Source organism: Pyrus communis, chromosome 1 (genome assembly GCF_963583255.1).
Source record: "Pyrus communis chromosome 1, drPyrComm1.1, whole genome shotgun sequence".
In the NCBI taxonomy this organism is placed as follows: Eukaryota; Viridiplantae; Streptophyta; class Magnoliopsida; order Rosales; family Rosaceae; genus Pyrus; species Pyrus communis.
Window position 1 is genome coordinate 4,057,912 of NC_084803.1, and position 24,456 is coordinate 4,082,367.

The following is a 24,456-nucleotide window of genomic DNA, read 5'->3' on the forward strand; positions in this document are numbered from 1 at the left end:
GAAAAATAAAATACTAGGTCAATTTTGACGCTATGGTGGGTCAATTTAGATGAAAATAAATTATTGCTTGTATGAGAAAACGACATTAACATTGAACACAAATGGTCCATAATATGGTCGTATAAGGAAACAAGTTATTCAAAGTTAATGGATACAAGACCCGAATGACTAACGGGACATCTTTGCTATCTGTAGTGACACGTCGTTTCTGGGATATTTTTCAGACTTCTCAAACGTTTTTCACTCCTCTATGTCGAGAAAGTATGTACATAAGTGAGTAGCCATCGGGACTGCGCAGTTCTTCCTTTGTGTTGAAGGATGGCACAAACATGGGCTTCTTTCCCAGTCTCGGTGTCTCAAAGAATTCGGATCACATAACTCCGTTTCTATTTGTCACGCGATTCCCTTTTTGGCAGTAAATCAGGCCTCCTCCACCGGAAATTGAACCATCGCATGCCTACAACAGGAGCAACGGCCATCAAAATCTATGAGACAGCAATATTGTTACACGAATATAACCCGAGCTAACATTATTCATACATGTTATAGACAAAGGAGATAAACACTCTGCGCCGAAATAAAAAATGACAAGACTTCAAAAAACAAAGATGATTTACCAGTGGAACTTCTTGAGAAGAACTTTAGCACTTCATCGATGATAATAACCTAAAATCAGATCACAAATGAAAGCTTGAATGAGTATTGACAATGAGCAGTCGGAAGAGGGAATCAAAACATAGGACACTCTGAAAGGTAAATTGCATACGGGAAATGAAAGGTATAGCACAACAGTCCAGTCAGCCCAAGATAATGGCGTAACCTACAGCACAAAATATTACGGGACCATCAGTAATGTTCGTTTACAAAAAAAACGATAAAAGAAACTGTCAATTTACCAACAAGCCACAAGTTACTCCATGGAGGGATAAGACTACTTACGGAGAAAAGAACAGAGAGCGGATGGACGTATAATATTAGTATGTGAAGGATCATTGTTAGAATAATTGAACCAACAAGCCACAAGTTACTCCATGGAGGGATAACACTGGAAACGAGAGAAAGTCAGTGCTAACGCCAGTCTAGTCTCCAACCAAAATGTAAAAATGAAATAACTTAATCATTAGAAAGTAAACTGTAATGTTAATATCTACGTATATGCTTAGTTGCTTACACAAGAGACTGATTTTCGCTGAGATTATTCAAGGCGTTGAACATTTCAACCACCACAAGCACGGTCATGGATACAGTTGATGGATGGCGATCATCAAATATACTGCATGGATAAGTTGTCTCCCTTGTTGAGCATGAGTCAAAATTCATCTGGAATCAAATAACTAAAAAAGTGAGAACCCAGTTTATACATAACGGAGGATATTATAAGCGTCTAGTCTACAGACATTTCTATGTAGGTAGTAATTATATGTATGTCATACAAACTGTAGAAACCAACCAGAAAATGACTTTAGAAACTGCGGAATTTCAGAGCCTGTATGATCTTACCAATTCAGAATATGGCAGTTGAGGACCACTATCAGAGTAAACAAACCACCATATAAATCCCGCAACCGTGGCAACCCCAACATAAGCTGCAATTCATACACCTTCATTTGATTTGCATGGAGAAAATAAACAAACAAATTTACCGTAATGTAAACTTAAATTCACGCCACAAAAAAAATCCTAACAAATAGGATCAATCATGTTATATACAGTAAATGGCTTTGTGTTATGTCTTAAAGTTTTTTTTACTAATTGTCAGAAGACTAAGAACTGATTTTCTCAATTGATTCATAATGGAAAGGAGTGTAACCAGTAGGGACCAAAAGGCCATTATATAAGTGATACCAATTCATTTGTTCAAATATAAGCTTATGAAAGAGATTAAATGGCTGACTGTAAGGCTTAACATTGCTTCATATCGAAAAAATAATGTAAAAGAGATGCACTACAGGGCTTTACAGCTTTTAATTATAGCTACTAGGTAAACCAAACCAGTACATGCGGACGGGGCATCAATTTCACTGGGAGCCATATCTAATATGATTTATGCATACCTCCGATTACCAAATAACGAAAAAACAGCCATCCAGAAACAACTGCTTCGTTGACCTACACACAGATAAAAGTTAAAGTGACGTTATGCAAAAACTAGAACTTCTCTCAACTGCTGGAGGACTAGTTTTATGATATTAAGATAATAACATTAATGGATGAAACATATATATGACCTAATGAAACAAAATAAAAGTCCAAATTTGTCCTTGATATTATTATTGATCTCCCCAGCGGAAAGGGGGGAAAAAAAAAAAAAAAAAAACTCAATACCATTTCTCATTCAGCCACTTTTAGGCAACTAGTGTTACAGACAGATAAAAGGAGGAAGAAAAAAGTAAAAGCCAGAATACTGATAGCAGATTTAATTTATGCAATACCTTCCGAGGTTTAACCTTCATCACATCAGAATCTTGCTTATTAAAACCAATAGCAGTGGCAGGCAATCCATCAGTAACTAAGTTGACCCAGAGCAGCTGGACCTGGAAAAAGTTTTCATAAAGTATTAAGGACATGAAAATAAAGGACGCAGAAGACATTACACTCCTCAAATATAAAGGGTTGGAAAATGAAATATCACAATTCGTACATAAAAGGACTTACAGGGGCCAGAGTATCAGGAATGCCAAGTACAGCTGCCACAAATATACAAACTACTTCACCAATATTTGAAGAGATCATATATCTGATGAATTGCTTCGTGTTGTTGTATATAGCCCTTCCCTCTGCAATAGCCTGCCAAGGATTAACCAGTAATTAAGTTAAATGGCAGAGAAATGCTTTTGAATGTAAGGTGAAAGTCCTCATTGCTGACAAGTAGTAAAAATAGAATACTTGCGAAAATAATATGAAAAAGAAAATGGAGAAAGAGAGGCACACCGCAACAATAGTAGCGAAATTATCGTCAGCCAAAACCATATCTGAAGCACTCTGATAAAGACAGAAATAGCAGCGGTGAGAAGAGTAGAGTAATACTACAAAATGATAATGAAACCAAGAATAGCTCTAGGGACCAAAAGTATAGAAGTTGGTTTCACAGTGACATGAGTGAAAACAGTATGTATCCCGTCTACCTTGGCAACAGCTGTTCCTGAACCCATGGCAATTCCAATATCTGCCTTTTTAAGTGCAGGTGCATCGTTAACACCATCACCAGTCATTGCCACCTAACAAGCACACTAAAGTTTCAGGAAAGTAAAGAAGAGTATGGCAGCAAGCATGAAAAAGTATGACAGTAAGATGACTAAGCATGAAAAGGTCTAAACAAATGTAAAAGTTTCTTTGTTTACAAATTTTGAGGGAGCAAAACATCATTCCTATGCTAAAATGAAGCTATTGCATCTATATAATGATTCAGCATCCAGAGATAAAGCTATAGAGGGTGTACCACTTCGTTTTGGTGTCGCAAGGCTTCAACCAGCATCCTTTTATGAGAAGGTTCAACCCTAACAAATCAGAGGAGGATAAAAAAAAATGAACAATTGCTCAAGAAATAGAAAGAGAATTTGTTTAAAAAACTGATTAAAAAAGATGGAACAAATGGTAAATATCTAATCTTCCACAGAAAATGAACATACAGTGGATGCAACCAGTATACCTAGTGAATAGTGCCATGCGTTGCAATGCCAGAGTTTTCTGCAATGCTGGTAATTCGTCAAACTCAGTCGCAGTGTAGGAGTGTCCAGCAAGATCTTCTAAGTGATCAAAAGCCCCTATCTTGCGGCAAAGTGATTCAGCTGTTGACTGAAATCATGCCAAAATCAGCCGGAGTGTTCTAACCATATGTGTCCTACATCCATGCATAAAAGGACAGACCTACCTTGTTATCCCCAGTTACAACTATAACACGTATGCCAGCGGTCATGCATGAAAGCATCGCGTTTCTCACTTCTTCTCTTGGTGGATCAAGCATTCCAACCTTCAAAAGAAACAAAGCAAGGAAAATGTATACAACGTAAATAATTGAGCTAATGGACATGAAGAGACAAAGTTCATGTCTTGCAAAGTAAAAATAAAATCATGTATTTGGCACAGCAACCAAACAAACTTGACTTTCTATTTTGAAAAGAAAGCATACCAACCCAATGAATGTTAGATCATTCTCATCATTATGGGCGAGACTCTGCAGACCCATGGGCATCCGCTTAAAGGCCAGGGCCAAGCATCTTAGTGTTTCCTTCCCTGCAAAACTGACCAAAAAAATATATATTACGACGATAACCACGTATGCCTTAGAGAGAGAGAGAGAGAGAGAGAGAGAGAGAGAGAGAGAGAGAGTATAACGATGAAGAAAATATTCCTAACCTACGGAACCTTGATTCCAGCTCAGCCCGAATACTAGTAGTTAGTGGTATAGCAGAACCATCATCATTGCACAGAATACTTGTGCATCTAGAAATAATACTCTCTGGAGCACCTTTTGAAAACATAATTTGCAACTGGTTTCGGCTGCAAAGGACACTCATCATCTTCCGGTCACGAGTAAAATCTGCAACAGAAATCTGCAAGTAATATATTAAACCAATAAGCAAAACCAAAAAAATTACTGCAACAAAAATGGCAAGTTAGAATTAGAATTTTTTTGCCAGAGCATTTCTTTTTGTCTTTTTCAAGTAGATAGTTCCACTGTTACTGCTTATGATATAAAACTTGAAGAACAAAAACATATATGCATAAGCATAAACACCAACCGATGATTTTGCAGCCAGAAGTCAAGACACAGTCAAGTAGTTATAGCAGACAACATGAGAATCAAACAAAAATATGCAGAAGTACACAAGAAGACAAACTAACAAGTAGAATAACAAATTAGTCCGAGTTGTTTGGTAAGGAGGTAAAACAGCATAAAACATCATAATTCTTCAGCAGGTTTATTTTTTGTAGAAACATAAAAGAAGATGGTACATATTTCATATCATAAAACTATAATATAAAGTAGAAAAAATAAATTATATAAAAGCTTCAGACTAAAAACTAAAATACTGAATTTTTGGAAGCCACACAATATACCTATTAATAAGCTATATGTTTCTCTTGATCTATTAGTTTAACAATTTAATCTCTTTCTATATTTGGGGCATGATGTGAGGGCGGAAGGATCAGAAAACTAACCTTTTTAAAATGGTCCTCCCAGTAGTGATTACAGTAAGATGCACGTTCATGCTTGCTCAGCATATTCAGAGAAGAAGGCATAGAATCAAAGCCAGGAAGACCAATCTGGCAGTGAAAGAAATTAGGTTAAGAACTTAAAAGTGCATACCTTGAATAACTGCATGACCAACAAAATAGAGAAAGGAGGGGAAGAAAATCAGAATCGAAAACTTCAGTTATTTGCAAATCTTCAGACTTTAGAAAAGAGTATAAGTACATAAATGAACCTTCTCTGCAAGAACACGGAGGGCTACTTCAGTTGACTCGCCAATTTTTTCATAGTTGCCCTTATCAGGATTATATTGCAGGATAGACTCATTGCATAGTGCTGAACACATTGCTATGTGAAGAAGACAAGGCGTCTGAGCTGGAAGTTCAATCTGAAAAATAGATAACACTTCAAATCAGTGCAAACTATAATGGAACCTGAATGAAGCATTAAAAAAATTATGCGAGGTAGGGGGTTGGCCATGATATAATCCTGGAGTTTGTCGTTATATAATATATACACACATACATAATATATATACAGTTGCAAGCAAATCATTTACACTAGAATATGAAACAAAGCTCCCAATCAGGTCACATGTTTATATGAAGCATCAAGGTTCTTTTTTTTTTACTTTCAGCCGCTTATCAATTTGCAAAAGTAACCTACCTGATGCCCAGTACTGTCAAAAATAATGCCTTCCGGTGCATATGTTGTCCCACTGACACTGTATTCGGAAATAACAGGAGCATGCTGTACAGTATGAAGCACACAAACCTGGAGAGATAAGAATAGAAATGGGTGAATAATCATTTGAAAGAAACATAATTACGCCAAGCACCAAATTATAGGAAGCGAATCAAGTTTGAAAGTAACACTCAAAAGATTTTAAATCAGGTAAACAAGTTGTATCAAATCAGGTAGCCAGGCTATTGTAATATTGAAACCTAGAGAGCAAAGTAATCTTTTGATTGGAGCGATGACTTGTAAAATCAACAAATACAATTTCACATGACAATAAACATCTGACAGATTGAAACTTCAAGCAGTCAAATGTTACATAACTCATAAATTCCTTGTCTTTATCCGGTGTGCCTTTAAATACGGACATGATGTGCACATCTGGGCCTCTGCTTCTCCCACTACATATGTATGTATGTATTTCATGCATATATATATATATGCATGTGTTGCATCCTTAGGAGGTTAGTTATTACAAGTTCTCAAGCACAAGTAATAAATAAAGACTAAAAAAAGCCACAAACCATAGCAAAAGCTTACATGCCAATAAATTTATGAAGTGACAAGTTATGTTCCTGGCTATTTACAGCAATTTAGGAAACCAAAAAGATCAGGAAAGTCCTATTCAACTGTTTACTATGGCAAGGTCATGAGATAATCACCTTCGAGACAGACATCATATTGGTTGTCAGGGTTCCAGTTTTGTCACTGCAGATTACCGTAGTGCAGCCTAAAGTCTCAACAGATGGCAAAGACCTTACAATGGCATTCAATCGAGCCATTCGTTTTGTTCCAAGAGCCAAACAACTAGAAAAAAAAAAGATCAAAGAAAGTCCATGATAAAGAAAAGCATCAGAGATTGCAGTATAACGCCTTTGTCATTTCTATACGCAAGTAAAAGTGCAAGCACTCACGTTGTAACAACAGCTGGAAGTCCTTCTGGGATTGCTGCAACTGCAAGTGCGACTGCAATCTTAGTGGGCACAAGAGAATGGTTCGTAAACATTAAATCAGGAAAGATGAGTAAGAACCAGTAAATAAGGGCTTGAAACAGAAATGTGATGAATAAAAATTAAAAAGAATTCGAAAAACCCAAAAGAATTTTCTTTGTAAGTAAATGATCAATAAATTTAATAAGAAAATACCTTGAAGTAATGAATTGCACCACGCAAGAACCCACCATGAGCAGGGTCACGAAAGTGACCAATATTTACAATCCATACCAGTACGCATATGCCAGCAATAACCTGAGAAAGCAATGAAAGTTAAGAAATGCATAATAAAGCAATACTAGAGAGTAATGACCAAACAAAAACTTGGAGAATTACCTTGGCCAAGAAAGTACCAAATTCATCCAGCTTCTTTTTCAATGGTGTAGCTTCCTGCAAACAGCCATATAATTGAATAATTGAAAGCTCTGGTCATCTATATACAAACTATAAATTCAGCAAAGGATCTTTCTTTCAATTTTCTTTCCTGTCTGAGTTTCAGAAGAAAAAAAGGAGCAGTGAAGAAAGGACGTAATTTCATAAAGCGCTGTGTCAATCATAATGGTGAACTAGAAAAATGGTCTCGGTGGAGCAAAGATATTTGAGCACTATGTGTTGAGAATATCGTGCTTAAGAATGGGAAAAATAGAACAAACTCCGGAAATCGAAAACAAATAACCAAGATAAATAAAACCAAGAATTTACGTGGTTCGGCAATATGTGCCTACGTCCACAGGACAGCAACAACAATCTTTCACTATATCAATAATGTGTACAACCAATAATCTTGCCAAATCTCTAGAACTAGGACTTGACGAAAAATCTGAAAGAACAAGAACAAGAAATGCACTATCTCTTTTCTTTTCTCTCGCACGCACCTTACAATATTCTCTCACTCTAATCCCTTGAGTGGTATACAATTTATTGTTTTGCTCCCCCCTCAAAACTAGTACAATAGCCCCTTTCTATAGACATAATAAAGGTCTTCTTCAATAAGTATTACCAAACCTAATTGAAATCTAGTTATGAATCCTTCTCCAATTGAGAAACTAACTCCAATTGCGAAAACAACTCCAATTGGGAAAACAATTTAATCCTCTAAGACTATAATTCCTTATAGAAGCAGGACAACTTATCATGGACTGGAAAAAACCCAACACTATGCTCTATGTTGTGACTCCTTCCATTATTTCACTACTGATGTTTCAGGTAGGAAGAGAGGAACATATAGATAAGCAGAACCACACTTCATCGAACTAGGCAGTCAAATGGAAGTAGACAAAAAGTTTTGCTAAATTCAGTGCTAGAAAGAAATTTCAGAATTTAAGGCAAGATTCCAAGCCATTGACAGGGTAAGAGCACATAGAGATAAACTACTGAGAACAATCTGAATTTAGAGTGCTTACATCTTCTGTTCGTAACATTGAATCGTGTATGCCGCCCATAGCAGTCTGTGTTCCAACTCCTACTACGACAGCTCTAGCCCTACCAGCCACGACTACTGTACCCTGGCGATCAAGATATGCAGGAAGATAATCATTGCTTTGTAACAGATACCCTTTCAAGAAACTCCATCCAAAACAGAACAATAGTACGACATAAAGAAATAGAAAACTTGGTCAACACATTCCATTAAGTATATAAAATAGAGAAATTGGATCCAGCATATTAGCTTCAATAAACACATAAATTTTACCGAGAAAAGAATACTTGTCTTGTCTTGATATACAGCATTTGTTGCAGTAGTGGATTCAAGCTCTTTTTCAACAGAGCAACTCTCACCTGCCATCATCAAACAGAAGTTCTCAAATACATTGATCTAGCATGTGCTAAATCATAATACTTTGACAGTGAAGATTCATGCAAATTACAAAGACAATAATGACAAATATCCATCAACGATATAACAAGTACTGTTTTGATTTACTATATTCAGTACATAAAGCAGATGTACCTGTAAGAATTGCCTGATCAACACGTAATTGATTACTTAGCATCTCAATCATTCTCATATCAGCTGGAATTTTGCCTCCCACTATACGTTTTGCCCAACCGAAAAAAATTCAGAATCCAAAAAATAAATAAATAAATTCAGTATCCACGAGTAAGCACAGTAGTAAACCAATTCTGCATACTCAAAGCAACTTACCAGCCACTTCTACAACATCACCTGGGACAAGCTCTGTTGCTGGAAGTATGGAAAAGCAACCTGCAAGGAGTTACTTTTACGTCAACTTTGAGTGGTAAAGGATGACACAATTGTCAGTACAGTACAAGCAATGCATCAAGCAATTTGATATGATGTTCATGAGATTATGGCCACCCACTACTCCCAAAAGCTTTAAGTTGTACATAGTTAGCAATTATCTTCCTTTTTCCAGCGTGATTAACAATGTTCCATCAATTTCTCATTTTATCCCCAAGATCCAGCCAAGGAGTCACGAGTAATTACAAAAGCAAAGCATCCCAAAGGAACCAACAATAATAAATACTAGCTATCAAGTGTCTTTTCCAAACTGATGAGATCTCCACCAGCACCCTCATAACAAAAGGGTGTACTACCTTACACTTCTTATGATCTGATTTTCACAATTTAAGCTCTAAAAAGAAATGCTTACAATACAAAAGAAGACTTAGAAACATGAAATAATAACATCAAAGTGCAAACAGCATTTAGCATGGTCAAGTCACTTCATAAAATAATTTTTTACCATTCCGCAGCACAGTCGCGATATCAGCTTGGTATGCACGTAGCTCCTACAATGTCAAGGGTAAAAATAAGGAATCAGAACAAGCTGAAGTTAAGGACTAATGAATGAATTTCCAGAAAGATGAGGACATGAACATCAAGTTTTAGGGTTTATTGCTGGAAGAGATAAAGAGGAGAAAGAAGACAATCCAATTTCCATTAGGACTGGATTAATCCTTTTGGAGCAGAAATTTATTCTTATTTTCCTAGTTTAATTAGAGTTTCCCATTTCTAAAAGGATTTGGTTAATTTCCTATTCTATTTTGGATTAGGATTTCTTTCCTATAAGTTTATTTTCCTATTTGTATTAGATTTAAGGTACCGCTCAGGTCACGCGATGAATAAAATAGGGAACTAAGAAACCCCTCCTTGTACGGTTGTACCTCATAGAGGACAGATGAGTTTATGAATAAAAGTTTGAGTTAAATCTCCTGCGACAAGAGTTTATTTGGAGTGATTCCAAATTCCAATTTTTGGTGCGAGGCCAAGAACGAGTGAGAGGCCACTGGAGTGATTCCAGTTATCCTTGATCGTTGTTTTAATTTAAGTTCTATGTGTTTTTGCTTCTGCTATACAATCTAATTTCTGCTGCCCTACTCTGTCCTACATCACAGAACAAAAAGAAGGTTACCTAGGGATTCATGCATTCATCTTCTACAACGTGCAACAGAAAAGCGCTCATGCATAGGAAAAGGTAGAAATAGGTACTTGGGAAAGGGCAATGATAAATAGATCAAGTGCTAACAGTCAATCAACAAATTGAACACAATTTGAAGTTTTAGTAGAATGAGTTTAGAAAAAGGAGCTTGGTTTCCGCATGAAAGAAAAGATCCACTTGAAATGGTAGTCTTTCGAGATGTTTTCTGGTTTTTATGGAAGTTCTGAAATACTATAGATGTAAAATTTACCTCAAGTGCCTTTTCAGCATTGGTTTCTGTAATCACTCCTACTGCAGCATTTGCAGCCAATATCATGAGAATAACCTATGCCCCATTAATTTCATACAATAAAATCTTTATTAAGACCAAGTTGTATCCCTCGTGCTTAATCAACAACAAACATAAAAAACAGTTATCAAATATCACAACATTCAAAGCCTTAACTTGTTAAGTTTCAAGTGCTCAACAAATTTCGAACAATGTATGTTTCAATACTTCAAAAAAAGGACATGCATTAAAGACTTATAGGTGGAAAAAATTAGTACTAGAAGAGAGAATAACTGAGTGCAAATCAAACACTAAGGAATAAGGATCACATCTAGACATTGAAAGTAAAAGTAGGAGGAAAAAGAAAACACCAAGACAAGGCATCGATAACTAAACTTTTTCTTCTTTTCTGGCCAGTCTAAACTGACAGTCTAACATGCATAGCATCTTTCCCTCTTTATTTTTTAAGGAAACATAAATTGTATTAAGGAAGAAAATGCATATCCTCTTCTTTTTTTTTGCTTCGGCTAATAGATTACTCCTAAAAGATGAACTCAACTCATACTTTGAAAAATAATGATAGTAATAAGCAATCAGTTTAACAAAGCAGAAAATTATCATATCTTACCGAAGGCTCCAAAAAAGCTGTTAAGCCCGTATCTCCATTAATCAAAGCCAGAATAAATGAAACAAGTGCCGCAACAATCAATATCTTTACAAGCAAATCATCAAACTGTTTCAAAACCAATTTCCAGAATGAAGCCCCTGCATATGGAATATAGATAGTATTCATAACAGGCATAAAATGCATGATCTTGATTTGTGAAAACTAGTGTTAACAGAAATTTACATCAAACCAGTAGCATGCTCCTGGAATATGAATCCAGTAAAAAAAGTTTTGTATTTAGACTCCCTAAATTCTTCATTCTCACAAAACTCACCAAAATCAGCTAGCTACTCTTCTAAAGCGATTAGATTCATAACTGTGGTTTTCTACACTTTTTGAACTAGGTAGTATTAACAAATTATTGGTGGTACACAAGCCACTGACCGCTAAAAACACATTCAAATAACAGTTTATACAGTACAATGAAGAGAAAAATTAATTCCATCTGGAACTCGTGCTTCATTTAGTACTGGAAAGAGTAGGGAAATTTTGAGAAGACATAAACGAGAATGTACTCGTGCAATCAATGAAAGAAACGTCGCAAAAACTTGCTTATGCAAGATGGAGAGAGTAAGGGGAAAGGAATGTGTGGTGTACTTACTTTTCTCTTCCGGAAGCACTGCATACAATATTCCAATCATGCAATCCAAGAGAAACCACATTAGAACTAGACAAACAATACCAAATCCAGCACTCTAGTCTGGAGGACACAACAACCGAACTGGAAAACGCATACCCACTCGTGCTAGGAGCAGAGAAAACATACCATTTTTGCCGTAGAGTCTTGCATGTTGCGCAACCTGCAAACAGCATAACATTTCAAACCTTGAGAGTAGATAAACTAAATGGCCAATAAAATAGTACAAATTTCACAGCTTTCGCTCCGAAAGCAACAAACTTTACCATACCTGTGAGTCATTGAGGCCCTTCTTCGGGTCCACGCCGAAGAAATCCAACACCTAACCAATAATACAAGGGCAACAAAATGGAGTAGTGAATTAATCAATGACATAACCGGAACTAAAAAAAGCCACATTCCCATGGAAACGCTGCAACAGAAGCTTCCAATTTCCAAAGAATTCAATTATTCGACTTCAAAAATTCGAATTTTTTTTTATCTAAACACACACACTTCGAATTTGGAAGCTGGTAAAACCGATGGATTACTGGATTACTGAATTACTGAGTTACTGAACTACCTCGGTGACGGATCGAGCGTAAGCGTCCTCCATTGAGGGACGACGAAGAACTTGGACGCGAACGGAGCCTTTGGCACTTCCTCTACCTCTTCCTCTACCTCTTCAAGTTTCTGTGTTTCGTATCAGCCACTGGACGACTAATGGGTGAGAGATCTGATGAGAAAGGGGAAATTTTGGAGTGAGGCGTTGCGATTAAGCAACGTCGTCGTTTTGGCTTGTGGCCTCTACGTTTCTCAATTCGCAAAGGCATTTGACCCACAAGACTCACGCTTTTGGTTTTTAGCCGGAATTAGGCCGAATTTCGGATCTGGATCGTGGCCCGCTTGAAATAAATGGTTTCTCTACTTTATGCGTTCTCGCATCGGCAAGCGGAATTGATATTGCTTAAAGAGAGAATTTGTTTTTACTGATTTTAGTTGACAACAAAAATTTATTGACCTTTATTATCGAATGATATGTATATCTTCACAATTTTTTACGCATCCCGTTAAATTTATACGAAAATAAATGATTTTAGGTTTACAAGTTAATAAATCGGATCGTTATCAAGTCACCCGTTAATAATTCATTAAAAATTCGTTGAAATAACGAGTATGACATAAATACGACCTGTTTGCCAGGTCACATTAGGCTCTTGCATGACTCATTAACTCGTCACGAGAATAACATGTTCCCAATCAACTGTTTAACGAGTCGGGTAAATATTAGATCGCTTATGAAGAACCCATTAAAACAATATGTTTAACATGACATAATCCATTAAAATACCGGATATTACACGAATACGACATGAACAAAGCAAACACAATCTATTTGTCAAGTATACTCATGCCGAAATGTAAAATTAATGTATTGGCCTAACTCCAATATTCTTGATCAAATAAAAAAAAAAACTCCAATATTCAAGTTTCCAATACATTCAACAACTCAACAAACTCAAATTTAATTGAACCTCTTGATGCAACCCATTCTAAATTGAATTAAATCATAGGAATAATCATGGTTTTAGGCATGCTATAAAATTTACCAAGCGCTAATCATTCAGTTGGTCCACTCCACAACGTCATCTCTTATTATGTTGAGCTCATTTTTTCTTTTACATAAAAGTAAATTGAGATTGTTTTTTGTACACGTTAACACAAGCAAATATATCAGTTTTTTCATATATTTGAAACATAAGTTGATATATTAGTGTCCTAATATAATTAAATACAGATTCAGTATTGCTGAACTTGATTAACATATGGTATGCCGATTCGTGTTTCAGTTACACTTTAAAAAAATCTCTAAAAAAATCTCTAGAAGGTAAAGTAAAGGGATAATTTGGAATCAAGAGTAGCGTTCCATACCTTGACATATGTAAAAGTGGTGGGCCGGAGCTTTCATTCCATCAAAGGCCACGTTTTCAACAGCGTGGACCAATCCACAATGGGCCTTTTGATTCGCCCCTAAGTTGACCTATAAATACACACATGCACCACAATTAAACCGGTCCGATCCGGTTCACACGTCCCAATAACAAAGACCTATCATTCAACCCAACCCGCGCCGCGCTTAAACCCTCGAACAAAAACCTAGCTTCATTCCGCCTTCTTCGTCTTCTCTCTCTCATGCCCTCGCACCTCCATCACTCTCCCTTCACTCTCGGAGTCACTCGCAGACACACCAAACCCTAACCCTAATCATTTGCAGGGGCGCTTCCGGAACTTAGAGTCTCAGACGAACATGTCTGAAGCTTACAGGACCAGCTCGGTCGATTGGAAGCCCTCTCCCTTGGTTGCCCTAGCCACCAGCGTCGACGACTCCCAAGTCGCCGCTGCTCGCCAGGACGGCTCCCTCGAGATTTGGCTTGTCTCCCCCGGCTCCGTTGGCTGGCACTGTCAACTGGTACAATTACAACCGCGAGCTCTCTTTCTATATATACATATGTGTAGCTATCAAATTGATAATCTTCAATAATTGATAGCTTAGCTTAATTTAAAGGCTGAAATATCAATGTTTTGTTTTGTGCTTAGACGATTCATGGTGATCCTGAATCGAGAGTATCGTCGCTTATTTGGTGTCGTGCCGGCTCGAAAGGATTGCCTTGTGGACGGTTGTTTTCCTCGAGCATCAATGGTTCAGTTTTGCAGTGGGATCTTTTCCATTTGAAGCAGAAGGTATGCTTTTATGTTTGTAATGAAGCTAAATTGAGCATTTTCAATTTTTGGCTTGAAAGGCAAATTTTATGCAAACAGTCAATGAACATTTATAGTTACTAAAACTTTCATAATTCTTCTTAATTTTTAGTTCTCGAAGCACTTACTGTGATGAATTATCAGATGCTGTGACTAAATCTTGAATTTCATTCGCAGACCGTGTTGGATTCTATTGGGGTCTCGATCTGGCAAATGGCTGTTGCACCTTGTAGTGGTGATATAGAATCGAAGGACTACCCTATTGGAAATGGGTGTTTAAAAGCTAATAGTACCGAGGGGGGTGATCCAGAAACAAGCGATAGCGAAAATGATTCCGACTCCACTGAGATTAATGAACAATCCATTGTTGAGAACCAGCTTGTGGCATTAGCTTGTGATGATGGTTGTGTGCGAATATACAGTATTACTAAAACAGATGAGTTTGTTTACACTAGATCGTTGCCTAGGGTCAGTGGTGAGATATCTACTCTTCAACGTTCTTCTCGTTCTTGTAGTTTTGTTTCTCTTCCATATTTAATTCTCTTTGTAAGTTTCCATTTTGATGTGTGATGTTCTATATTTCAGGACGTGTCTTGAGTGTGACATGGAGTCCTGATACTAAATTTATATATTCGGGGAGTAGTGATGGGTATGTATGAACATTGACAGCAGCTTACTTGTTGTGAACTTGTATAAATTAATGTGTTATATTATTGTCATTTCTGTCATGCATTTGATGATTTTTTTTTTTTTCGTTGGGCAGGATGATAAGATGCTGGGATGCTAAATTGGGCCATGAAATCTATAGGATTACAGTTGGGCTTGGAGGTCTGGGAAGTGGACCTGAACTTTGTGTTTGGTCGTTACTTTCTCTGAGGTAAAAACGAGGCACATCTTTATTATTTTCTGCAGCTTCAAATTGATTTTTCAGTTTGTCGCATCTAGTGGTGTTTGTTAGCTGCTGAACTACCTTTTGAAAATTGAGTTCTTTCTTTACACCAGGTGTGGGAACCTTGTCAGTGCAGACAGTACTGGCAGTGTTCAGTTTTGGGACAGTCAGCATGGAACTCTATTGCAGGCACATTCGTACCACAAAGGTGATGTAAATGCTCTGGCAGCAGCCCCCAGCCATAATAGGGTGTTTTCCGCTGGTTCTGATGGTCAGGTACAGGTTATGTTTTGGAGACAAAAATCATTGGTAGTTCTGGATTGTTATTCTGCTAATTGTTTTAGGAATCACAAATTTGATATGTCTTTCCAGATTGTGAGGAAATTATAAATCACTTCAGTGGTAGCAACATATGCATTCATTTCTCTTTCTTTTGTTGTGCATTGTTTGAACCCTGTATCTTATGTTGCATACAGTACCATTAGACTGTTTTAATGCCGTAATTGGATTTGTTCAATCATTTCTTATTGCGTTGAAGTGAAATTCTGTGGTGGTAGTTATAAACTTATGAGTAGTAACAAGAACAGTTTCTTATTTTCTCTAACATCTTGAACTAACTGAATAAAAATGGATGTAAGTTAGAGACATCAAACTCACTTATGAAAGGATAGGTATATATTCATGCTAATAATTCTTTATTGTTGAAAGTCTTTATTTTTATTTATTTTTATTTTTTATTTTTTTATGGTTTTGAATTTGATAATTTTATCCTGTAATATTCACTTGTCCAACTTGCTGATCGACTACTATAACCTCAATGGTTCACTATTTACTTTTGTCAGGTTATTCTTTATAAGCTCTCTAGTGCGACGGTGGGATCTAGTGATGACAAGTCTTCTTCTGAGGTTTTGAAGAAATGGATCTATGTTGGTCGTGTAAAAGCTCATACACACGATGTTAGGGCTTTGACAGTGGCTGTACCGATCAGCAGAGAAGGTTTGCCCATATCTTATGCATGATTGATTGTTTTTCCTTGTTTTTGCTGTTATTTAATCTTTTCCTTTTCACACATAAAAAGATTCATTAGTTTATGCTTGTTTGTGTTCAATTGGATCAATGTTTGTTTATGCTCTTTGTTACGTCTCAACTATTTTCCAATTCTTAAATCAAGTCATTCTCTAATTTGCAGATCCCTTGCCAGATGAAGGTATAAAAATACACCGTAAAGAACGTCGTAAGATAACGCCTAATAATATTAATGAGTTTAGTTATCGTAAATGGGCACATTTGGGTGTTCCCATGCTTATATCTGCTGGTGATGACACAAAGTTAATCGCATATCCTGTTAAGGAGTTCACACAGTTTAAACCTCATGATATCTGCCCTGCGCCCCAGAGACTACCAATTCAACTGGTGCTTAATAGAACATCCAAACAGTCATTGCTTCTTGTACAAGCTTCTAGTTGGGTGGATATTCTTCTTGTACGTGCACAAAGTGGCACCTTTTCCAAGATAGCTCCTGTCTCCAAATGGGGCCAAGCCTCAACAGATCTTTTGGTTCGAGTCAAGAGTAAGGCATATCGGAAGATCATTTGCAGCACAATTTCTAATACGGGGGTGCTTTTTGCATATTCTGACCATGTGAAACCTAGCCTATATGAACTGAAGAAGAATAAAGTTGGCAAAAGTGCACTGACTGTTAATAAAAGACAGCTTCCACAGAAACTACCATTTGCCCATTCCATGGTTTTTAGTTCTGATTCTTCTCGCTTGATGATAGCTGGGCATGATAGAAGAATATATGTAAGCTGTTTCCTTCTTGTTGCTCTATTTCATCTATTGTTTCAAATAATTTTTTCTTTTTTTTTTTTCTTGGGGGTTTGACTGTAAAGAGATTGATCATTTGAGACATGATGGACAGTTTAACCTGTAAAACACATTGATTTGATAGGGACAAAACCTGCGTATTCATTTAATGTTATGTGGCTTCCATTCCTTGACTTGCCTCACATGATATAGGTTGTGGATGTGAGCAGAGAAGAACTAGTGCACAGGTTCACCCCTTGTCGCGATTTGCAGGATCAAGAATTACCACCTAGTGAGCCTCCCATAACAAAACTGTTCACCAGTTGTGATGGGCAGTGGTTGGCTGCCATCAACTGCTTTGGAGATATTTATGTATTTAATCTGGAGATACAAAGGTATGAAACTATACTTGGTGTCTCTTTTTCTGGTCGGTGCCTATGATTGATAATAAATATCTTTTTTATTTTTTACTAGGACCTGGACCAATTTTCTATTATAACTCTTTTTTGTCATGTAAAATAGGCAGCACTGGTTCATTTCAAGACTAAATGGCGCATCTGTGACAGCTGGTGGTTTTTCTCCGCGAAACAACAATGTGCTTGTAATCACAACCTCTTCAAATCATGTATATGCATTGGATGTTGAGGAGAGAGAACTGGGAAACTGGTCGAGGCAGCATACGTATTGTCTACCAAAGAAATTCCAAGAATTTCCAGGCGAAGTTATTGGGCTCTCTTTCCCACCCTCCACAAGTTCATCTGCTGTTATTGTTTACAGTGCCAGGTGCGCTCCTTTTTCTCTGTGTATGAATGAGGTGTGATTTGCGCATGTTATAGAGCTCAAAACCTTGGAAGTTGCTAATGTGAAAAAAAATAAGCCCTTGTTATGTTGGTATCCAGAGGTAACACAATCTTCGGTTGAACCCTAGTCCAGTTTAGGCATTAGATTTTACGTTGTGAGGATTTTATAAACGGTAGACCTGCCCTAGGACATGAAGGTGGTGGTACCATATGCCGGAGTCGTGTCTGAGGGGATGGCATTGGAATGCCATACCCATTCTAGAGCCAAGTCAGTTAGTGATATTTAACTGTGTAAATGTTACCATTTTGACCGACTCGCATGTCCCCTGGTTTTTCTTGCGATCTCCTTGATGAGTAGTGCAGCTTGTAGTAGATTTTGGGGATATCAGTTTTTATGATATAACTAATTTCAAGGTTTTGATATAACTAATTTTGAGGTTATCTTATGCTTTAGGGCAATGTGCTGGATTGATTTTGGGAAGCCCATTGATCCAGACGATGAAAGTGGCATGCCAAACGGTCAGAATCCGACATCGATGAATTTGCATAGTAATTCGATTAAGAAGATTCTAAAACGTAAATTCACAGACAGTGAAACTGAGAGTAGACTTATGGCTATGAAGAATTTTGATTTTATTTGGTTCCCAAGTCCAGCTTTATTTTTGGGTCATCTTTCGAATAGTTCTCTGTTGATGATAGACAAACCGTGGATGGCAGTGGTTAAATCGTTGGACTCTGCACCTGTACACAAACATGTTTACGGGACATAATGTCATGGATGGTTTAGCCTTTGAGAGAGTGAGAGAGCAATCAAATGTGGCATTCGATCTCTCTTACATTTTGCCATCGTTTCTTCTCTTTGGTTACGAAGGGCTAAAGCATGTTGTGTAATTTTACTCTTCAAAATTTTGTTCTTGTTAACCAGTTTAAAGAAGTTTGTCTTACGATTCTTTTAGGTTTGTGCATTTGATGGGTACGTCCTTTCGGTTCCTTGTAGGCTTTGGAGCAGTATGATTTCTTATCTTTTGCATTTTTAAGAGAGACTATAAAATGTATATTTGTAGGTTCCATTTATTGAAGAAACTGGAAAGTTATCCTTGCTAGTGAACGGTGACATGATGAGATGTTACGCCAAATTTTGCTTTTCGGCCGACGAATTTGCGAGGTTTGCTCTTCTCGTTCTGAGTTTTACACGGTCAATTTCATCGAGCTGTTTTTTCTTGCCGGTCTCACCCTGCGTTGATAAAGTTTTGGCGTCCGTAGAAATTCCACGGCTCGAATTAACCCGAAACAAGTGGGATGGGACCTGAGAGTACGCATACCAATGGAAGAGGGGTGCTGGTCGGACAGCCATGCCAATCGTCCCTACCCAAGAATTTCTGGAGTTTTTGGAATTTAACGCGGCATTTTGCCACTTTGAGAATACGCACAACAATTTAAGAGGGGTGCATTTTAGCTTATCGTTGGTGGTAATGTTTACTATCATATTTATCATTTGATGAGTTTAAATTTTGAAATTTCTGTTTATTTACTTCATATATCTCAAAATTTAAACTCATCCAACGCTAATAAATAGGGTGAAACACTAATGTCGAAATGTAAACTCATCTAGTGGTGATAACAAGAGGGATCGACCATTTTAGTTGGAAATTTTCAGTTCTCTTTTTTCTTCTGTAATGTCGCACGACGGTCAAAACAGTAGGCTTTTCAAGTTCCAACTTTAAAAATTAATTATGCAAAAAATCAATCAAATTAAAATCATGTAACCATTCAATTAAGTTTCATTTTCAGCTGAATAACATGGTTCACCTATTTAAGGGGTGATCTAGAAAATAAACAGTTCAAATCATCGTATAACATTTTAGGATGAAAGTGAGAATCAAGAAAGTAAAACTAAAGAGAGAATGACCGATTAATATTTGGTGGATTTTTTAGATGATTAGACAATTCATATTTGGTGGATTTTTTAAAAGTTAAACTTTAGAGTGACCTAGAAAATAGACAGTTCAAATCATCGTTTAACATTTCAGAATGAAAATGAGAATCGAAAAAATAAAACTAAAAAAAGAATGACTGATTAAATAGGGAGCAAAGTGGTATTGGCCTTTAAAATTTTCAATACAAAATTAGGTCAAAGTCCTTTCCCAAGATGTGGACTACTAAATTTGAGGATGGCAACCTTTCAATAAAATCATTGTCAAGGGAAAAATCTGCCAAAACAAATTCAATAGTTGCACCAATATTATCAAATGAGTATCATATGCTTAGAGGGTAGCTATCACAATGTGGTGGGGTGCCCCTTTTGGTTGCAAATGAAGCTTACCTTTTGGTTCCATTTCATCAACAAATTATCTTTTTTCTTATATCTTTGTTGGCTTTAAAATTGCATTGCCAAATTTACGAGAGAAATCTCTCTTGGACCCAAGATATCAGATAGCTATCTCTTATTAATTTTTTGTCCCTCTTCTATTAGCAGTTAGTTTTTACCAATAAAAAACAAAGGAGATGTTACTGAGATTGTGCATTGGACGCATGAGAGATTCTCTCCAAATTCACCCACCTAAAAGTTGTTGTGAGCCAGGCTGGCAAGCTGGAGTAGAAGAATAAAGTTGAACCATTATTGCTCCTCTTGCTTTGGCTTTGGCTTTGGCTTTTTTTTTTTTTTGGTTTGAAATGCTTAATCATAGTGTGTGGGTGCAAATGGTCATCTCATCTCATCTGTTTATAAATGGAAAGTGCAGGTTCACTCTTTGGTCTTGAGTGGACCACAACTCTTTCTATAACTAGCTTTGTTCCCTACACCCTTGTTTAACCCAAAGCCATGGGATTATTGAGAAGCAAACACTTTATAGGTCACTTATTCTTAATATTATATATTATTTTAACACATCGCGTCCTTTTAGAAATGTTGATTGGTTCTGTAGAGTTAACGAGTCATTCTTCTTTATTTTATAAATTATTGGCTGACATACGTACTGAAGTGACTTACACTGTAAAATTTTGTAGGACAGAAAGAAGCAAGTATTTTTCGTTCCTTAATATGCTTTTCTTTTTTTTTTTGTCTAATCTAGGCGGCAGCTGAATTTAATGCATGTAAAATGAATACGTGGGAGAAATGAGAGATCAATAGGGCGATAATTTACTAATATTTTTTTTATGTTCCTTACGTTGTTTCCCACTGCGTTGACAAGAAGAAATAAAATGAAATTTATTGGAAAGAAGGTAGCAAAAAAGCAAGGAACAAGATCCCACGGGATCTAAATCTAATTGCGTTTTAGCTTTTACATTGTTTGTTTCCCGATCTCTTCTCTCCACAACTGCAGCAGATGAAATGAGATACTTCATTCCTGTCCTCATTATATATATCACTCCCAACTTTCACCTTGCAAATCACAAGTTTGGTAACCATTTCGTTTTTAGTTTGTGGTTGGAGATATAAGAGAAATACGGGGAGAAATATATTTGAAATGGTAAGCAAAATTATAGGTTTTTGGTTTTACCTGGTTTTTGTGAAGCTGGGCTTTTGGCTAGAGATGACTTCAAGAAACCAAAGTGCTGCAGCAATGCAGATTTTCCCTGAAAGAAATCAACATTTGCACCACATTCTTTAGAGAACAGAAGCAGATAACAAAAAACCCGAATTACGAAAAAGTACAAAGAAAGAACCTTCTTGTGTGTTGCAGAAAAACCCTCAGAGTAACCCAATACATTCTGCATTGAAGATTCATCTTTTGAGAAATTAGTACTCAACTTCTTCTGTAAAATAAGAGCACATTTATGTAAACACATCGACCCGAAAAACAAATATATACATTTATGCAAACATGTTGCTATTAATTTTTGCCTTGGAATAGTTGAGGACTGGGGAGCTGGCGGTGTCATCAAGGTGGAGCTCTCTGCTGCCATTTCCTTTGCTCTTCTTCTTGCTTTTCTTTCCCAATTTGGAACCCCACGAAACCGAAAAAGAAGATCCGTTTTCGTACACGCAGTCTTCGTCAAAGTCGTGGTAATGTGGAGGTCCAGAAGAAGCATCAGAAACCATTGAAAGATCCTCTTCCTCTTCTTCTTCTTCTTTTGTCTCCACATAATCAGCAAAACCCCCAGGCTTTTGGACCTGACTTTGAGAAAGATAAGAGGACTGATCCAAGTAACTTGTCCATCCAGATTCACATCCACTATTGCATTGTGATGGTGATATATTCATCTCCACTCTCCTCGGCCCAAAACGGACTTTCACACTTAACTTCGAGCGGTATTTCTAACAGGGTGCTGTTATTGAGGCTCCAAAAAACGAAGAAAGTGTGTATTTTGCGGTAGTACAGTTAGCTGTTGCTCTGGCAATCTCCCCTTCTTTTCTTTTCTTTTCTTTTCTTTTTCTGTCAAAGTTATTGTGGTTGTGGTTGTTTATATAAACACAGTTGAGAGGGAGGGAGGGAGGAAAAAAAACCAAACAAATCACATTCAAATCCTAGACTGCATGTGTCCTTTGCTCTATCTTTTGGCCTTGTTATTTTATCTCTTTGTGGGTGAATCAAATTTGCCAGTTGGTTGTGAGTGTGTGTGGGGGAGGGAGAGGAAGAGAGGAAACAATGTCAATTGGTAAAGTGTTGTGATGAGGGAAGTGGTTATAATTTTATGTACAATTTTAGCAATAAACAGCTTGTTTCTACTTTTTTGATCAAAAGAGAGACATATCTCGCTATTTACTTGTTTTTTGCCTTTTTTTTCCCCTACTGCCTAAACCTTCCTTCCTAACCACTACTCTATGAAGTGGAAGAGTTGAACAAATAATTAAAGTATATTAGATGGTGACCACTTATTTAATATCGTATTTCATTATTTTTACCTTGTTGTCCAAGACTCTAATAGCTCATTTGATGTCAAATGATTGTTTGGAAGTGCTTATAAAATAACTAGAAGTATTTTTGGTGAAAATTTATTTTGAGGTTCCAAAAGTACTTTAAGTGCTTTCTGCAAGAAGCATAAGTTATGTGCTTATTGCATGAAGTAAGTACTTCAAGTGTTTTTCCATGATTCACTTGCTTTTTTAAGGATTAGCACTTCAAAACGAGCCTAGACTACATTAAATTGGATAACTCACAAAATTGTTTGGTGCCATGGATTGTTTGTTACCCTGTTTTGACATCCAAGACTCCAAGGGCTCATTGCGTCCATGATTGATTTGAGTTGAATAACTCATAAGATTCAAGATATGTTAAAGGCATAAGGGTTTAGAGAATAAATGTGTTCTTATTTTACCTATTGCATAAATAAACAAGATTGTATACATCAAATATGTACACTCGTTCTCTCAAACACACTCTTATTTATTTATGGCTTAAAAAATAAAAGAATATCTTGTATATATTTAATATATTCATTTTTTTCTTCAAAATATCTTGAATTTAGTAAATTATTCAACTCATTTTTATTTAGATGCCCCAAATATTGTAGAGCAGGAGTGAAAAGACATATAATTAACTTGTCCATAGATGGTTTTTGCTAGAGAATCTAGCAAGAGAGAGGAAATTGAAATTAAAAAATTTCCTGCTGCGCCCATGTTGGTTTAGAGTTCAATACATATAAAACATTTATGATGCTCTGGTTAAAAAATGCGATTATGACACAGAAGCTCAGAGTAAAATGGGTAGAGGAAAACTTAGGAAGACTTGAAAAGAGACTTTAAGAAAGAAAAAAACATGGAGTATTTAGAATTAACGGAAGACTTAGCGCAAAATCAAGCACAGTAGCGTTTTAAAATTCATACAACCGACCTTAATTAATGTACATGTATAACAAAAATATCCTTGACTCGTTTGGTTTTTTACCTACATTTCATTTGATTTGAGGACCCAAGTCTTCAAAGACATCCACACTAAATAAGACATTGGTGCTTGACAATAATTCTCCATGATTTAATAACAATAAATTTTTTTTTTTTTTATTATTTAAAAACCCAAATAACTAATCAGTTTGTGAAGAAGCAGAATTGAATATTTGCTGAATTTGATTGACGACAGAACCCTTTTTTCTTTAGAAGGTAGAAAATCTGGTCGAATACATCCATTATGTATCTTGTTGGGGCCCTGCTGGGATATAATAATTCCCATTGGCCAACCCTTTTTTTGTCTGGTTGAAAAATAATGCAAGAACAAAACAGAAAAATCAATAATATGTCACATATATTTGTGCTGAATCTTTCGGATTAACTTTAGTTGAGATCATCATTTGTGAATGTTTGTTTTTCTGCTGTAAAAATTCGAAATGTGAGTTTTAATTTGACCCAAGTTAGGAGGTTTTTACAAGATAGAAGAAGGGCTAA

The 24,456-nt window shown here is 36.5% G+C and overlaps 3 protein-coding genes across 4 annotated transcripts; 1 reads left to right on the top strand and 2 right to left on the bottom strand.

The window, feature by feature from the left end:
* Positions 1–35: 35 nt before the first annotated feature.
* LOC137731347 (calcium-transporting ATPase 3, endoplasmic reticulum-type-like) lies at positions 36–12,685 on the bottom strand. 2 transcript variants are annotated; one of them, XM_068470454.1, is made up of 34 exons: positions 12,463–12,685; positions 12,172–12,222; positions 12,030–12,063; positions 11,865–11,882; positions 11,225–11,361; positions 10,579–10,653; positions 9,633–9,678; positions 9,071–9,130; positions 8,876–8,956; positions 8,618–8,703; positions 8,328–8,429; positions 7,261–7,314; positions 7,078–7,179; positions 6,847–6,905; positions 6,595–6,739; positions 5,861–5,968; positions 5,430–5,582; positions 5,164–5,268; positions 4,357–4,553; positions 4,130–4,241; positions 3,872–3,970; positions 3,650–3,795; positions 3,440–3,497; positions 3,126–3,218; positions 2,932–2,982; positions 2,656–2,787; positions 2,433–2,534; positions 2,055–2,109; positions 1,501–1,586; positions 1,172–1,320; positions 940–1,045; positions 767–820; positions 618–666; positions 36–457 (listed from the first exon to the last, which is right to left on the bottom strand). In XM_068470454.1, exons 1-34 carry the CDS (start codon positions 12,493–12,495, stop codon positions 387–389), a joined length of 3,009 nt encoding a protein of 1,002 aa, XP_068326555.1. In that variant the 5' UTR covers positions 12,496–12,685; the 3' UTR covers positions 36–386. The 2 variants fall into 2 exon arrangements, 1 of the variants encoding a protein (XP_068326555.1); XR_011068256.1 differs by lacking the exons at positions 36–457; positions 618–666; positions 767–820; positions 940–1,045 and having other exon boundaries at positions 1,286–1,320; positions 1,501–1,601.
* Positions 12,686–13,987: 1,302 nt separating this feature from the next.
* LOC137737120 (WD repeat-containing protein PCN-like) lies at positions 13,988–19,233 on the top strand. The gene is made up of 11 exons (XM_068476508.1): positions 13,988–14,349; positions 14,478–14,621; positions 14,817–15,114; positions 15,225–15,288; positions 15,403–15,516; positions 15,642–15,804; positions 16,371–16,524; positions 16,718–17,331; positions 17,548–17,729; positions 17,857–18,117; positions 18,589–19,233. The coding sequence occupies exons 1-11, from the start codon at positions 14,188–14,190 to the stop codon at positions 18,902–18,904; spliced, it is 2,472 nt and encodes an 823-aa protein (XP_068332609.1). The 5' UTR covers positions 13,988–14,187; the 3' UTR covers positions 18,905–19,233.
* Positions 19,234–21,317: 2,084 nt separating this feature from the next.
* Positions 21,318–22,468, bottom strand: LOC137713123 (protein SOB FIVE-LIKE 5-like). Its single transcript, XM_068452385.1, has 4 exons — positions 21,979–22,468; positions 21,801–21,890; positions 21,635–21,710; positions 21,318–21,516 (listed from the first exon to the last, which is right to left on the bottom strand). Exons 1-4 carry the CDS (start codon positions 22,336–22,338, stop codon positions 21,500–21,502), a joined length of 543 nt encoding a protein of 180 aa, XP_068308486.1. The 5' UTR covers positions 22,339–22,468; the 3' UTR covers positions 21,318–21,499.
* Positions 22,469–24,456: the final 1,988 nt, after the last annotated feature.